General features: G+C 34.7%; 1 protein-coding gene across 1 annotated transcript; it reads left to right on the top strand.

Annotated features, from left to right (window-relative positions):
• The first annotated feature begins 935 nt into the window (after nucleotides 1-935).
• Nucleotides 936-14,466, top strand: LOC144978437 (transmembrane protein 237-like). Its single transcript, XM_078924499.1, has 8 exons — nucleotides 936-1,133; nucleotides 1,718-1,921; nucleotides 3,730-3,915; nucleotides 4,355-4,472; nucleotides 5,381-5,705; nucleotides 9,072-9,237; nucleotides 10,156-10,185; nucleotides 14,210-14,466. The coding sequence occupies exons 1-8, from the start codon at nucleotides 966-968 to the stop codon at nucleotides 14,387-14,389; spliced, it is 1,377 nt and encodes a 458-aa protein (XP_078780625.1). The 5' UTR covers nucleotides 936-965; the 3' UTR covers nucleotides 14,390-14,466.
• The last annotated feature ends 519 nt before the right edge of the window (nucleotides 14,467-14,985 follow it).

Here is a 14,985-nt window from a genome sequence, read left to right as displayed (position 1 = left end):
AAGTACTATGAACAGGTAGTGTTCTGTCGTGTGTGGGTGTTTTGTTTTTTTTTTTGTTTTTTTTTGTTTTTAAAGAGCACAGTATGTGCCATTCCGTAAAAATTGCACATACTATGATTTTTTTTAGACAACGGTAGTTTTAAAATTAAAAAGTATTGTATTATTTGTTAGGATTTTTACAGCGCTTGCAACGCGTTTTACGTCATTTCAGCGCCAGTAAAATGGAAGAAAGTGGGGAAGTGAAAAAAAAAAGATCTAGGGAAGATATGACAAAGGGGAATGGTTAAAAAAAGGGAGCAGATGTAGATTCCAAGAGCAAACTATGAATGTGCTTTGTTTGAGCTCACCTTAAAGTACCATCCAGACACAAGCACGCGTTCCCTCCAAGAGGAAAACAATCAAATACTTTCAAAACACGATATTAAAATCAAAACAAAAATATTACAGTGCATAACAGAGAGATTGTTTACAAGAAAAACAAATTTTACCTCCAAAAAAAAAAAAAAAATACAAAAATTTGTTTGTTTCCCTCTCATCCAAGGCCTCCGACCCCGGGATAGGACAAATCTCATTGGAAAGACAAAGACAGAAAGCAATTCGGAAAACAGATTCAGGTGGGATAGAAGACACAGCAAGTGACCTCCTGTTCAACATGGGAGGTCAGAATACCCAACCAGTTAAACATATAAATTTTGCGTCTACGATGAGGGTCGTTATTTTGTTGGGGTCAGAACGCTCGGGACTTTATTTTTATTAAACTCACCAAGCGGCTCGATAGAGGTCATTTTGTTTATCTCTTTGGTTAAATAAAACTAATTCAAGGTGAGCAACCACCTATATTAATTCATCGAAATGACGCATGCACATTATGAGTTTCTCCCTAATATCGGGTACTTGAAAAACTATTAGTATCGGGCACTACCCAATACTGTATCAATCAACGCCCGTCACTATAAACAACAAAAATGGCTGATGATGGAAAACCAGTTCGTAAAAAGAAGACTTTACCTCCACTTTCTCAAAAAGAAGGAGGAGAAAAAGTTTCAGATACTAAATCAGACGGGAAGAAAGTGAAAAAGAAAGTTCCAAAAAAGCTAGAAAATGAATCGCTTGATCCAACACAAGTAACTGAGGTAAATTTAACCGCACAAATAAATTTAGTCTTAGTTAGGCAGGCTCATACTCATACTCATTGCACAGTCCTTACTTACGTAAATACGTAAACATTTTATAAATCAGATTTTAACAAACCATAATAAGAAGATGAATAATATCGTTTGATAGAATCAGACTTTGTATAAACATTCAAATTAAAACATGATTTTGATGAGCTTTTAGTTCTGGGTGGTATATTGATGGCCTCTCTAACTCTATTACTATTGCAAACTGTTCAAGTCTGGAAAAGCAGAAGAAAATTTAAAAACTAGATTTTAGATACCGATGATAAAACATTCTGATGAACCTGAATGGGTTTGTCAAATGTTTAAATAAAGCATTTTCAAAGGACTGTTTAACCCAATATTTATAGACATGCGGCTTCATTGGATGGACAGTGATCTGGACCTGCAATTAGAACATTATATATATATATATATATATATATATATATATATATATATATATATATATATATATATATATATATATATATATATATATATATACTTGGAGTTTGCAACAGAGGCCACTAATGTAAAGATTTTGTATTTCTTATTAGGAAAAACCAAAACCCAGGCGTAGAAGAAAACGCTCACCCAGTCAACATCATGAAGGGGACAGATCTGAAACACTTGAAGACACAGGAGGAGAGGCAATTAGTCCAACCACTGATGCTCCAAAGAAGAAAAAGAAAAAGCCAAAGGCAGCGACACAAGAAGAGGGAAAAGATGAGAAAGAAGGAGGAGGAGAAAGTTCCCCCAAGGTGAGACATGCCTTTTATTCTCTTCAGATTTTTGTTTCGATGTTATTGAACGGTCTACCTCATGTTGTAAAAGTAAAAGCCTATTTCATTGGATAGTTTCAAGAAAAAGTTGAAAACATGCCTTTATGTCGATTAAATTGCTTCAGTGGTATATTGTATATACATATATTATATATGTGCGTATGTATATACAGTCGAACTTGTATGACGTGGCCACCCATTGAATCACCCATAAATGGCCATCCAATGGACCCCACAAAAGTGGCCACCCATTGGGACCCCCCAAATGTGGTCGTCTCAGACAGTTAGCTGCCTTGTACAAGTCAGATACTTTTTAAGAATTAGCTGTTAGAAATTCATTTACAAAAGAAATTAGACAGTTCGTATTTGCTATTATCTCACATAAAAGAGAAAATAATGTATAACATGGTATTTATCTTAAAGGAGTAGACAAATTTTTCCTTCTATTGATGTATCACATCCCTTTTCTGACAAATGAGGAGCAAATTCGGACTGCCAACTTGTCATATTTTGTAAATCTGCACCCAAAATATTAATTTGACATATGCGTTGCTATGCAGCAGTTGCCACTCCAAATGTTCACGCTCAGTGAGTGTGGTTTCTAACGTCACAAACCCTTAATTCAACCAAAGCTTTATATGAAAAAATGCAATTGTTTATTTAATAATAGCTAAAAAATTTATAATTATAACTTAAGCTCATAAATATTCTTTTTCTTGTAACTGTAATGATGATTATGACTTAAATGATTTTATTGTGCCTATTGCTGAAATCTCTTTTCACTCTTTACCATCATACATGTTTTACATACACACACAGTCACACACACACACATTCGCACATACACACACACACACACACACACACACACACACACAATCATCACACAAACAGCCGATTGCAGAGACATCAACATCTCATAGTCCAGGGGGTCAAGGGAAGAGGGGGTGGGGGGGGGGGGGGAATGGGAAGGTGTAGTTTGTGGGAACAGTTTTACATGCCAGTTATAATTTTGAAGCTTTACACCTCCCATAAAAATCTGAATAACATAAGGTGACCATTTTTTTTTTGTACAGGACAAATCATGAGATAAATAACCATCAAACATATATGTTACAGTATAAAGTCGAGCATAAAATGGAAACTGATTAATTTCAAAGCCTCTCTTTTTCATCTTTAGGTTGGTATTTATAATAATATGATCCTAAGGAGAAAATGTTTAGTAATAACATTTTCAACATATTTTACATTTATGAACAAAACACTTGCATTTTCACAGATGCATGAAACTGATACAGTCACCGGCCTGCTCATGTGGTGAGGAGGAGGAAGATGCAGAGCATATACTGTCGTGATGCAGAAAATACTCAACTCATAGAGTAGCTGCAACTCCTCTAAAAAAATCCCCACTTTTTGTACTGCTAGAAGAACTCAAAAATACGTGGACCTTCATCTTCGGAATGAGACTCCAGATATAAAGGCATATGAGAAGAAGAAGAAGACTTGCATTTTGAAGTCTATCTGTAATAATATAATAAGAAACTAAGCCTTTAAAATCCGAGGTCACAAGACAGAGTTCCAATTTTATTCACCACTTTCTGGTCCAAGGCGCAAAACATCCTATATGCACAAGTCTGTAATGCTTTTATTTTATTTTTTATTGATTCACAAGAGAAATCAACACAATTTTCTGTTATGTGGAAAATTATTTTGAATATGGATTTTGATTTATGATCAACTGCAGTAATTGCTGCCCAGAATATCTAATACTTTTTTTCTCTTGTTAGGAAACACAAGGTAGTAAAACTAGTCTAATTACCAAAGAGGGTGAAACGCCTCGCAAGAAGGCAGGAGCAAAGAAAAAGAAGAAGGTGAAAAAAACAGCAACATCTCAGGATGAGGAATTTGGAGAGAGTCCATGGGCAGAGGATCTTCGCACCATGGAGGAAGACATCATTGGTGCTGGGGATAAGGTGAGGTCTCAGGTTGAGTTATCTCTTATGCATTTCCAATATTGTTGTTGTTGGCCTTTTATCAAGGTTATTTATCACGATAAAGCAAATGAGATTTCTTGGTCACTTTTACAGAAAAATAATCGAAGGAAAAAAGAGCAAAGAAAAGTCAAAGAATGATTTGTGTAAGAAGTTTCATATATGGATGGCTGATAGAGATGTGGATGCTGGAGACAAAGAGACTGAGAGGATTGTTGTGGCAGATGTTTGCAACAAACTTAGCACTTGATTTGTCTTCCATTATGTAAACCTTAATTTCTACTCCAATTAGATGCTCTACTAAAGAATAAGCAATCGCCTCATTTGTATATAACTTTGTAAATTTCAATTTTTGTTCTTGCTTTTTTAATATTTTAATTTATTTTATTGTCACGTTTTAAATTTTGATTTTGCTTTGCAGGAAGCTGAAGAAGAGGAGGTGGATCCTAAGGAGGAGACACTCTACAAAAAAGATTTGAAAACAACCTCTGTGATAGTTCCCAGTCGACCTTTGGATAAAATATTCGTAGAAACCAGCAGTAAGTTTGATAATTAATCCATTGGATTTTTAAACTTTCATTTCCACACCCCTTTTTAGTTCGACACATTTACTATTTGATAGCTGGTTGTGAGTTTATAAATTTACTTTACAAAATCGTGGGATCCTTAGAATCAGTCATGATGTGTGAGGAACTGAATTTTATGCATAAAGTAATGGTTTTCCAACAAAGTTGTGATAAGTTTGTGAATGTGAAAAGTGATATGTTCCATTCTACTATTGAAATACTTTCAGGGTCTGCTGAAAGAAAAAGATTATGATGAATATCAGAAACGATCAGGAGTTTAGATGATTTCGTCAATCTTTTAGAATTTTCACAATAATACATTTTTAGCCAATATATAACGCATCATGATATTATATTAGTTTGAAATATCATTGAGAAGAACGTAAAGTTTGCCTAGCATATGGTGGTATAAATTATGAAAATTCAATGTTTGATAAAGCACTGCAACAAATGCAAGATAAATACATTTTAGTTGAAGCAGTAATCATATGATTGTATTCACATAATATGGCGTTTTAAAACTATATATACCCACGCCTTTGTTTTCCCTATTTCATATTTCTCTTGGCAAAAAAAGAAGAAAACAAGGGAGGAGGGGGATTGTCTACAAATTTAAATTGTACATTTCATGTTTCCAATTTTTAGTTTTTAAATTTTGGAAATCTAATTCCATATGTAGCATGAGAACGAAGTAACGCTTGAAAACAAACCAAAGCAATCTGATCAGAGAAAAAAATTAGCATGCATTTGCATACTACAACATTGTGTTGAAAAAAAATAAACAAAAAAAACACCCAAATAAAAAAAAAATTAAATGAAAGACTAAAACAAAACCATTGATGTTAAATCTAACCCATTCAAATATCTTTTACTTCCCTCAGCAAAATTCAAAGGTTTGGACAGAGGGATGCTCACAAAGCAGATTGCTGAAGAAACATACAAAGCTACTTCAGATTCTCCCACCCCTGTCATCACAAGACAGACAACTATCGACTTTGCACTTGCTTCTCACAGACTTTTCCGGGTTATAACTTTATTCCTTCATGGCCTTACAGCAGGACTATGCCTCTGGCAAATCGTTATCATTCTAAAATTAACAGACTTTAACAAAGAGGATTTCCTGGAGCATTACTATGAGATTTCTCTCCCTCTGCATTGCAGTCTGTATTTCATGCTGGTTTTATGTGCCGTGTCTGTCTGTGATAGGTAAGGCTAACGACTGAGTTATGAATATACAGTAGAATTACTTTAAACCGAAATTTTGGGGACCTTCTAAACCATTTCGGTTTAAAGACATTTTGGTTTAAAGCAAGTTCCCGTGTTGCAATGTTTTTCAATGGTAGTAACTTTTTAAGGAATTTGCTCATTTAATGGTATCATGGGTTTCCCGTTAAATGGAGTTGTTGAATAAATGCCGTCTTCGTAACCATTAATTTATAATTTTTTTGGTGTGTTTTAAAAATATTTTTGGAGATTTTCGTTTTCAATTCAAAATTGTTGAAAGAGTTGAGTTCGGGATGCCGTGTTTTTTACATATCTCTTACATATATGATCAACTTTTTTTTCATCGACTTCACATAGTATTTTAATTTTAAACTCCAACGTGTAAGCACAGTGCTTTCTTTTAGACATCTTTAAGTAAAATGCAAAACTAAAATAAGATCGAAAGTTCTTGTGCGATAATTTAGCAATGACGATGAAAAATGTTTTTTTCTCTTTTTGAGGAAAATTTTTGTCTAAAACCAAAGCCCTATCTCCACTGAGTAAAAATGTTTTTGAATTTTGAAAATCCATTCATAAATAAACAAGTTATGCGTTTCAAAGGTGCCATTTATTTGGATGACCCGCAAAGAGGATAAAAACGCGAAAATATGGGACGCTTTTTCGGCATTTTTTTCGACCTTTGGTTGTATCTTGCGTAATAAGTGTATTAAAAGATTGAAACTTGAAGAGCAAATTAGGATGGTGTTTTGTAAAATACGGGAAAAGTACTCATCATATTCATATGAAATTTTACAACCAAAAAGAAGAAATGTTCATGTATTACCTTGTCAGCGACAAAACCTCCACGCCCGGTAGTTTTAGAAATATTTTACTCCAAAGAGTAAAAATCTATTTTTAACGGTCTTCTGGTAATCGCACGAGTTTTGTCGCTTGACATAATCTAAAATGACCTTTTTTCTAACTGTGTGCCAACTTTCAGTCATATTCATCGATAAACAGCGTCGTAATTAATTTTTTAAAATAGCATATACGAAACGGCTTCGTCCCATATTTTGACGCGAATTCGGGCACTTCGTGAGCGAAAAAGAGGCCCAAAGATTTGTGCGGGATAGTCATTGCTAGATAATTGATAATGAATGACGCGCAGCTATTCAGAGGTGAAGTGAAATGGAAATGAAAAGGCGTGTCAATGCTTAGCTGTCTACTAGGCATCTCTCTTTTGTTGAAAAGCCATTAGGTTCAAAGGCCTAATTTCATAGATCCCCCCCCCCCCCTCACACACACACACTTAAACAAAGTGGAAATGAAATGGCATTTCAATGGTAAGTTGTCTAACCCCCCCCCCCCCCCTCCTTATTCTCGTGTTTAAAATCCAGTCAGTTCCAAAGCATCAACACACGAGCGAGAACATCTCGCTTGCGTGATTCTACACCCCAACTCCTCCTCTTTCCTCATTTTTCGCCTGCCAGTCACCCGCTGTCTTCCTTTTCCAGTCTGTGCGATTGTGGTGTTGGCCGAGCCCAAGTGCAGTGTTTGCCTACCCCCCACCCCACCCATCACCCTCATCTTATACTTTTACTTACGCTCTTTGTTTAATATCGCCGGGCATTATTACGTGTGGCGACCTTCCCCAATTTTTGAAGAAAAATTGAGAGAGAATAAAGGAAGGTGGTCTCAAATTGTTTCGGTTTAAAGAAAGTCCTTCTTAGAAGTATTTCGGTTCATCGTAAGAAATAGTACAAAGATAATGAAGGAACTAGTACAATTTATTACATTCTTTGCGGTTTAAGGTATTTTTCGGTTTAGCTTCTTTCGGTTTAAAGTAATTTTACTGTATGTCATCCAGCTGAATTGAAGGATGCATTTTACACAATCATTTGTACACATGTTTGGTATTTACTATTATATCTAGCACTCAATTATTATCCTTCATCTTTTTCCTCTTTGTCTTTACCTTTCCCTTTTTGTCTTCTTCCTCCTCATTCTACCATTCCTCCACCTCTTCGTTTTCCTTCCTTTATGAAAATAAGACAACATTTTTTATTTTGTGTCTTTGTCGATATATTTCTTTTGTTTGATCTATTAACTGGTTTGTAGCATATTGCAGATAAAAATAGAAAATAAGTAAATAAATGAATTGTTAAAAAATGAACAGATAAATAGATAACATATTGAATGAATGTTATATATACTCTCTCTCTCAAAAGTGACCACATTGAGTAGTATTTGATAAAAATTTTACAAATAAAGGTATCGTAAAGAAACTTACATTGAAATATTCTTTACTATGCCTCTAATAGCACGAAACAGTAAAAATCAATAATTCTTTTCTATAATCTAAGTGAGATGTTGAAAATTGAATTTAGCAGGTTTAATGTCACGACTGTCCTTCATCGCTATTGATGACTGCCATACAGCTGTGTATCATTGAGAGCACCAAATGATTGATTTCAATGCGAGGGATGTCTTCCCAAATTCTGAGGACTCTTGCAAGTTTCTCTTGGTTTTCTGGTTGTTGTTCTTGCGCCTTAGAGTCTGATCCATACTGTCCCATGACTATTCAATTGGGTTTAAGTCAGGTGAATGAGGGTGCCATGGATGTAATAATTGCACAGTATTGTCGATTAGAAAGTTTCTTGTGGTATTCACCCTGTGCTGGTGCATTATCATGCATGACTGTTAAACCGAGATGCTCCTCAAAGAAAGGAATGCTTTATTTTTTTTCTCCTCAGGTTATAGAGGATCCATTTCCATTTTATACAACAGGAGATGCCTGTCAGATGTCATTTTTTCTACAAGTTCTCTACATTCCAATGTATAGCCAGGTGTTTATTTTAAAAGGAAACAAAACTTGAGGTTGTACAAAGTGCAATATCCACTACATGTGCCCAAAGTGCTTTACAAGTGGTGTGTGGTCGACCAAAACGTAACATGTAGAACGAGACATGGCGCCTGTAAGGCGATATTACAATTTTTTAAAAAAAGAGACAATGCTTTTAATGACCAGTTACTTGTTTTCCACCCTGAGTACAGTGAGTAAAGAGTCTTTTCCAAGGACTCAATTATGCGCCAAGTGTGGCTCGAAACAGGACCTTCTGATCTGAAAGCGAGTGACATACCACAAAACCACATAGCACGCATTTATACATAAGTGAAGTGGGGTAATTTGTGGAAAGTGCCTTACTCAATGCCAGTGTTTACGATCATTGTCATCCATATGACTTAAAATCCCTTGACTCTCTTGCAGGGTATATAGACATTAAACAACTGGGCCACAGATGTAATGGAACAAAATTTTTAATTCCATATATTTTCACTCTCAACTCCCCCTCCCCTAAATTTCTTCAGGTTTGATATAGGCAACCCCACACCTCGATTTATCTTGCAGTCTTTGACACTTCAAAATGGTGCAATGTCGTTGGTTTTATATGTGGTTGCTCTCATCCTAAATGTGGTGGCCTTGAAGTATGAAGACAAAATTTATCTTTACAAAGAACATGAGCCTGATGCAGCGGTGAGTTTTACTGTTTTCTCCTTTCTTGATTTTTCAGACAAAGTTATTCAGGCATAGTTTCTATTTGTTCCTACAAAATCATACTCATTATGATTTTTAAAATAATCTGTATGTCAGTTTGATTTCATCTGAAAAGTACAAATTTGTGAAATTTAGTGAAATTTTTCTTTCACATATGCACCCATGTTATCATTGATAAATATTCGGCAGATCTGCGGAATTCCAGGTTTTGGAGATTTTTTCAAAACATTTTACACTGAGTTTTATCAAACAGCTGCTGTCTCAGACAAATATTGTCCTACATTGCAATAATTCCACACCAAACCCAACAAATAACAGTCTCTCTCTCTCTCTCTCTCTCTCTCTCTCTCTCTCTCTCTCTCTCTCTCTCTCTCTCTCTCTCTCTCTCTCTCATAAAAACACTGTCCTACATTGCAATAACTCCACACCAAACTCAACAAATAACAATATCTCTCTCTCTCTCTCTCTCTCTCTCTCTCTCTCTCTCTCTCTCTCTCTCTCTCTCTCTCTCTCTCTCTCTCTCTCTCTCTCACTCACTCACACACACATTTCAATCTGAAATTTGTCGGAATTAGCTAGATAAATGAGAATGTATTCAAAATGATCAAAATTAGGAATGGAAGTCCAGGGTTTGGGGGATTTTTTGCAGTTAAGTCAAATATTTTCCATCCAGTATGTGTATTTTAGAGGTGGGTGTGGGCTAGGATTTATGTCATCATGTCTTTTGTCAATGTTTGGCACTTGTGTTCAATTGTAGGAAATATGTAGACACTCCCATTTTAGAGACTGTTAAATTTGGGGTTTATTTATTTATCATCATTATTTTGGAGAAATTTAGAATTTCAAACTCCCCTCTTATCCTATGGTAAATGTTTTTCTTTCACTTTTCTGTTCCAGCTTGCTACTACACCAAACCCCGCTGACTGGGTGAGTAACATCAGGCATTTTGGTATATTTAGATTTTGTTTTATCGAAAAGAAAAAGTTACTGTAAGTGTTCTCGTGGTAAAAATGATAAGTTATTTTGTCAAATGAAGGTAAAGTCCATCAGGGCCTTTGAAGTGTTAATGTCCTAGTAATCATGGTTTGTTATTCAACTGACGTAAACAATCCACCTCTGCTTTCATCTCTTGTCAAGTTGGCTGCTCCCATAGAACATTTGTTTACAGTTGTGTACACATTACATCATTTTCTTCAAGATTAATCAGGCGATGTCATATTATCCCAAATGTTATAATAATGTGGTAGCAAAAAACTGATAAACTTAAAAGCAGAGAATTCTAAGAGACTCTCCCCTGGAACAAGTGTTTTGCTTAATTCCTGACATTTACACTCTAAGGGAACTGGTAAACAACACCACAGCGTTTCAAGTGCAGGACCCCCATTTGTATTTTCTGATGTAATTAAGTGTTTGCACTGGCACTGGTTAAGTCGTAACACCATCTGTTCCTTAAAACTGGATTGAATTTATTTTCACTCCACCTTATCTTTGTCCAATGAAAATTTATCCCCATGTTCGAATTGTATTCAATCTTTGTTTGCCCTGATAGCTCAGTTGGTGGAGCACTCACTTCACATGCAAAGATCGAGCCCGGGTGAAGTCGAGATTTTTTTTTCTGACCCCCCATGTCCACCCAGCAGTGATTGGGTAGCTTGCTTTGTTATATCTGTCAGAAAGTACTTTGCAATAGACTAGCATCCTATCCAAAGGATAGCAAGCAATTGTTATTGTCCATTTCATGCTATAGAAACTGGAATAAACTCCGGCTCCACGGGTTTATTGGCTTTGAAGGATTACTTTTTGTTTGCCATTGCTGATATTGAATGGTGCAAGAGCAAATAAACTGATGTTCCAAAGAACTCTAATGCTTCGATACGACTGAAAGGCTTTCAATGTATATCCTGTCTATTTGCTTAGTCTGCATACTATTTCTCTGTCTTATAGACGTGTATACCATCAATTCCTCTTTCATGCCTTCAATAATGTTTGTCTAGATGAATTAGAACGGAGCATGATATCTGGTCTCTTTCTACTATGATTACTCATTGACATTGTTACGATGTAGATTTCGATTTCTTTAAAAAATTATTTTTTTTTAATCTTACGTGTCAGAATTAAAGATAGAAATTCTGGATTCTAGAGCCTATTTTAGGTACACTAATCTCTCTACACACATCTTTAGTCAGTTACTGTATTAATAAAAATAAAAACATTTCAGAATTAAAGATAGAAATTCTGGATTCTAGAGCCTATTTTAGGTACACTAATCTCTCTACACACATCTTTAGTCAGTTACTGTATTAATAAAAATAGAAACCTTTAGGTTTTAGAAAGCGATTTTTTTTCAAGATGGCGACCATACCATGGCAGTGAATATTGCATTCTTAAAAGAAACACATCTTTTCTTAAAATATATTGTTTAAAAAACTCTCTATAGTGACCCCCCCCCCCCCCCCCCCCCACCCCCTCCTTTTTTTTCCTAGCTTTTATATGGCGCAATATCCACTTAACATGCTCAAAGCGCATTACAAGGGGTCCCTGGCCAACAGCAACATTTAACATTTAGGACGAGACATGATGCCTGTTAGGCGATATTACAATTTTTTCGGACAGAGACCATGCTGTTAACGGCCAGAAACTCATTTTACACCTGAGTACGGTGAGAAAATGTGTGTAAAGAGCCTTCTCCAAGGACTCAACTATGCGATGAGCGAGTCTCGAACCCAGGACCTTCCGATCCAAAAGCGAGTGTCATATCGCTATACCACGTAGCCTTCTCTCTTTAACTTTAACACTAGAACATTGATGTCTTTGATCTGCCTGCCTTCTCGGAAATTTTTAGATTGATTACTATTTTACAATGAGAGGTATGGTTGGATTTATTTGGTATTTTATCAAGTTGGATTTTTATGGCAATTTCTTCCCAGTATGGCGTTTTTGGAAGTCAATTTCCCAAGTTGTCCATCGCATTTGTTGCTCTGCTAGACTGATTTCTTGAACCACATTGGATTTTCCTCCTCTAATCTCTTGAACTACCATCAAGAGTCTTTCCCTTAACATTTGCTTCCAAGCACAATTTCATCCCAGATGTGCCTTGCTGACCTTTGTTTCATCAATGATCTATTATAGCTCAAGATCTTTTGTTATGCTTCACTGTTTTACCGATTTTCTATTTCCCTCATATTTTCAGGGAATCATGATACAACCTCCTAACCCTAGCGTTGATTGCAGGCTGACCATGTCTGCCTAATATTCCTTGTCACTGAATTTCTGCTGAATTTATTTTATCTTGGCTTCAAGCCTTAGCTTTACACGGGTATGAGGGGAGTACGACTAAAATCTACCCTTTTACATTTATACTGATGAAACTTATTGTACTTGATAGCAATTAGCGTAAGGACTTTAAAAATAGAAAATATAAATTGAAAAAAATCATCTGTTGCCATGGAAACCAAAATTGCGTGGTGGACATCTTGAATTGTTAAAAAGACAAAAGCTCAAAAACTAAGGCTTCTATTGAAATAAAACTTGGCATGTATATTGTTTGTCCTATTATCTAAACAGTTACCCAAGTTTTTAGAGATAGGGCGGATGGCTTTGATTTTATGACTGATATACTGACGGAAGGTTTTTAAATATTGAAATTTGGGGATTTTTCAGACGAAAAAAAATCTAAAATATTTTAGAATTAAAATATCAAAAAAATCTTGGGTTTTTCTTTTAGATATTTGTCTTGTCCACAATATCTCCAAGTTTCAAGATTGTATATTGAAACTGTGGAAAGAGTTAACTTTTTTATGTCAAAAAAGAGACGAACGTTATAGGTAGAGAAGAGAAATTTAAAAAACTATTTTTAGATCGATCTACCCTGATTAAAAACCGGAATTACCAAATGTTGGGAGATAATGTTTTTCATACACGATACTATAATTTCAGGTATTCTCTTAGCTTTATAATGATGTATAACATGTAGACACTAAGTTGATAGAAACTTTTGTTGCTATGGTGTTTTCGTTTATAAGTTTTGGCATTTTTTTGGTCTTTTTGATGAAAATTGTATAAGAAGTAATTGGATTGGAATAGCACTTCATTAATCTCTGATTTTTAGGTTTTGTCAGAACCTTTTGTCTTTTGGATAGATGAGTACTTTGCAACGAGAAGTGATATATTTTCTTTTTTGAATCATTTCCCCATGAGCTATATGTAGTTAAGTTTTGTTTGTGAAGTTATTAACTCACTCAACCCTAACACCGACTATATCCGTAGTTTACCCGAGGCTACTTTTACCCTATGTCTATTTATTACATTTTTATGAAACAAATTATAGGCGTAGTATAAAAGCTAATGTTATTAGTTTTAACATGTTGAATAAAACTATCCATGTACATTCTCATTTTTAATACTTTTTTTCCAAGTTTGAAAAGTAGCAAAAATCTCTAGGATGAAGTGAGTTAATACAGTTCAGTATCATATATCATATGAATATGCAGAGTAAATGGGCAATATGCCATTACTTGCTTCATGACAGTTTTTTTTAGTTTTTTTTTTAGAACACAACAATGCACACACTTATCATTTGTAAAATTGCAATGAAAATCTTAAAATGTTTTCATTTTTGTTTTTTGTTTTTCAGTAAAAGCTCTTTGATATAGATTAAAATTTAGTTACCCCTCGTGTCCTGGTAGGACTTTTAAGTGGTCCCAAATGAGACATATAGGTAGATCTATTTCTCTTGTCTGTTTGAACTAATCCTCTTTGAATTCCTTTTTCTTGGATAATTGTAAGTTCAGATCTACAGTCTGTAACATTCCCAAAAGTTTTTCTTATTAGCGATATAATGATGCAAAAATTTTGCAAACTGTTTAACCATTTACCCTTAAAAACTTCTTTTGAAAAAAACGACTGAGTGTTTCTTTACATCAAAAATTTTTATGATTTTTTTTCTCTTCAGGTAGAGGAAAATGATATTGACATGTTCAAGAAACTAAACACAGCACGGTGTGTGTTTGCGATATTAAGCTGGTGTGTTCTCTCCATCACACCAAACAGTGACAGATTGGGCAAGAACCTGCAGTCAGGCGAGACGGGTCTAAACAACGATGTTAAATTGGACAAATTTTCTTCAGCGTAGTTAGATATAATGATTAGATAGAATTTTAATCAAGTTTAATATGAATAAAGGAATATTTAAACTTTATGAAAACCAAATGTATTGGGTTCAAGTCATTATCTGATGATTTTCAAATTTGTATTTTTCTTAAAATTATTTTCATCATTGATTCTATGTTTTATCTTGATACAACATACATAACACCAAATGGACAATTGTTTTCCGGACAAAATAGGAGACATAGAATAGGTTGTCACAAAGCGGTACATGCCCCAAATCCATACACTTCAGAATGTTCACATAGAACTGTTTCGTGTGTTTACATAAATCTCTTTTTCACGACAAATTAAATTGTTTATAATCAGAAGATCTTGAACTATACATTGAAATCGACTTTTATTTCATCCATTTTTTATTATCTGTAATGCGAAATATTGTTATAAATGAAACTAACCGATCCCAAGAAATTTTGTTCCTTTTCCAGGTTGAAATCAAGTAGTTTACCACGATTTACTCCACTAAAATGATTCTGTATAAATATTTTCCTCCATCATTCGTGTACAATTTTGATTTTAATTATAAGCAGAGATGTTAAATTTGTCATTTACATAAGTGTT

This window comes from Berghia stephanieae, chromosome 8 (genome assembly GCF_034508935.2).
Source record: "Berghia stephanieae isolate SIO BIC M18660-M18661 chromosome 8, UCSD_Bste_1.3, whole genome shotgun sequence".
NCBI classification, from domain to species: Eukaryota; Metazoa; Mollusca; class Gastropoda; order Nudibranchia; family Aeolidiidae; genus Berghia; species Berghia stephanieae.
Note: the sequence above shows the minus strand (reverse complement) of the source record. Positions and strands in the feature narration are given on the sequence as shown.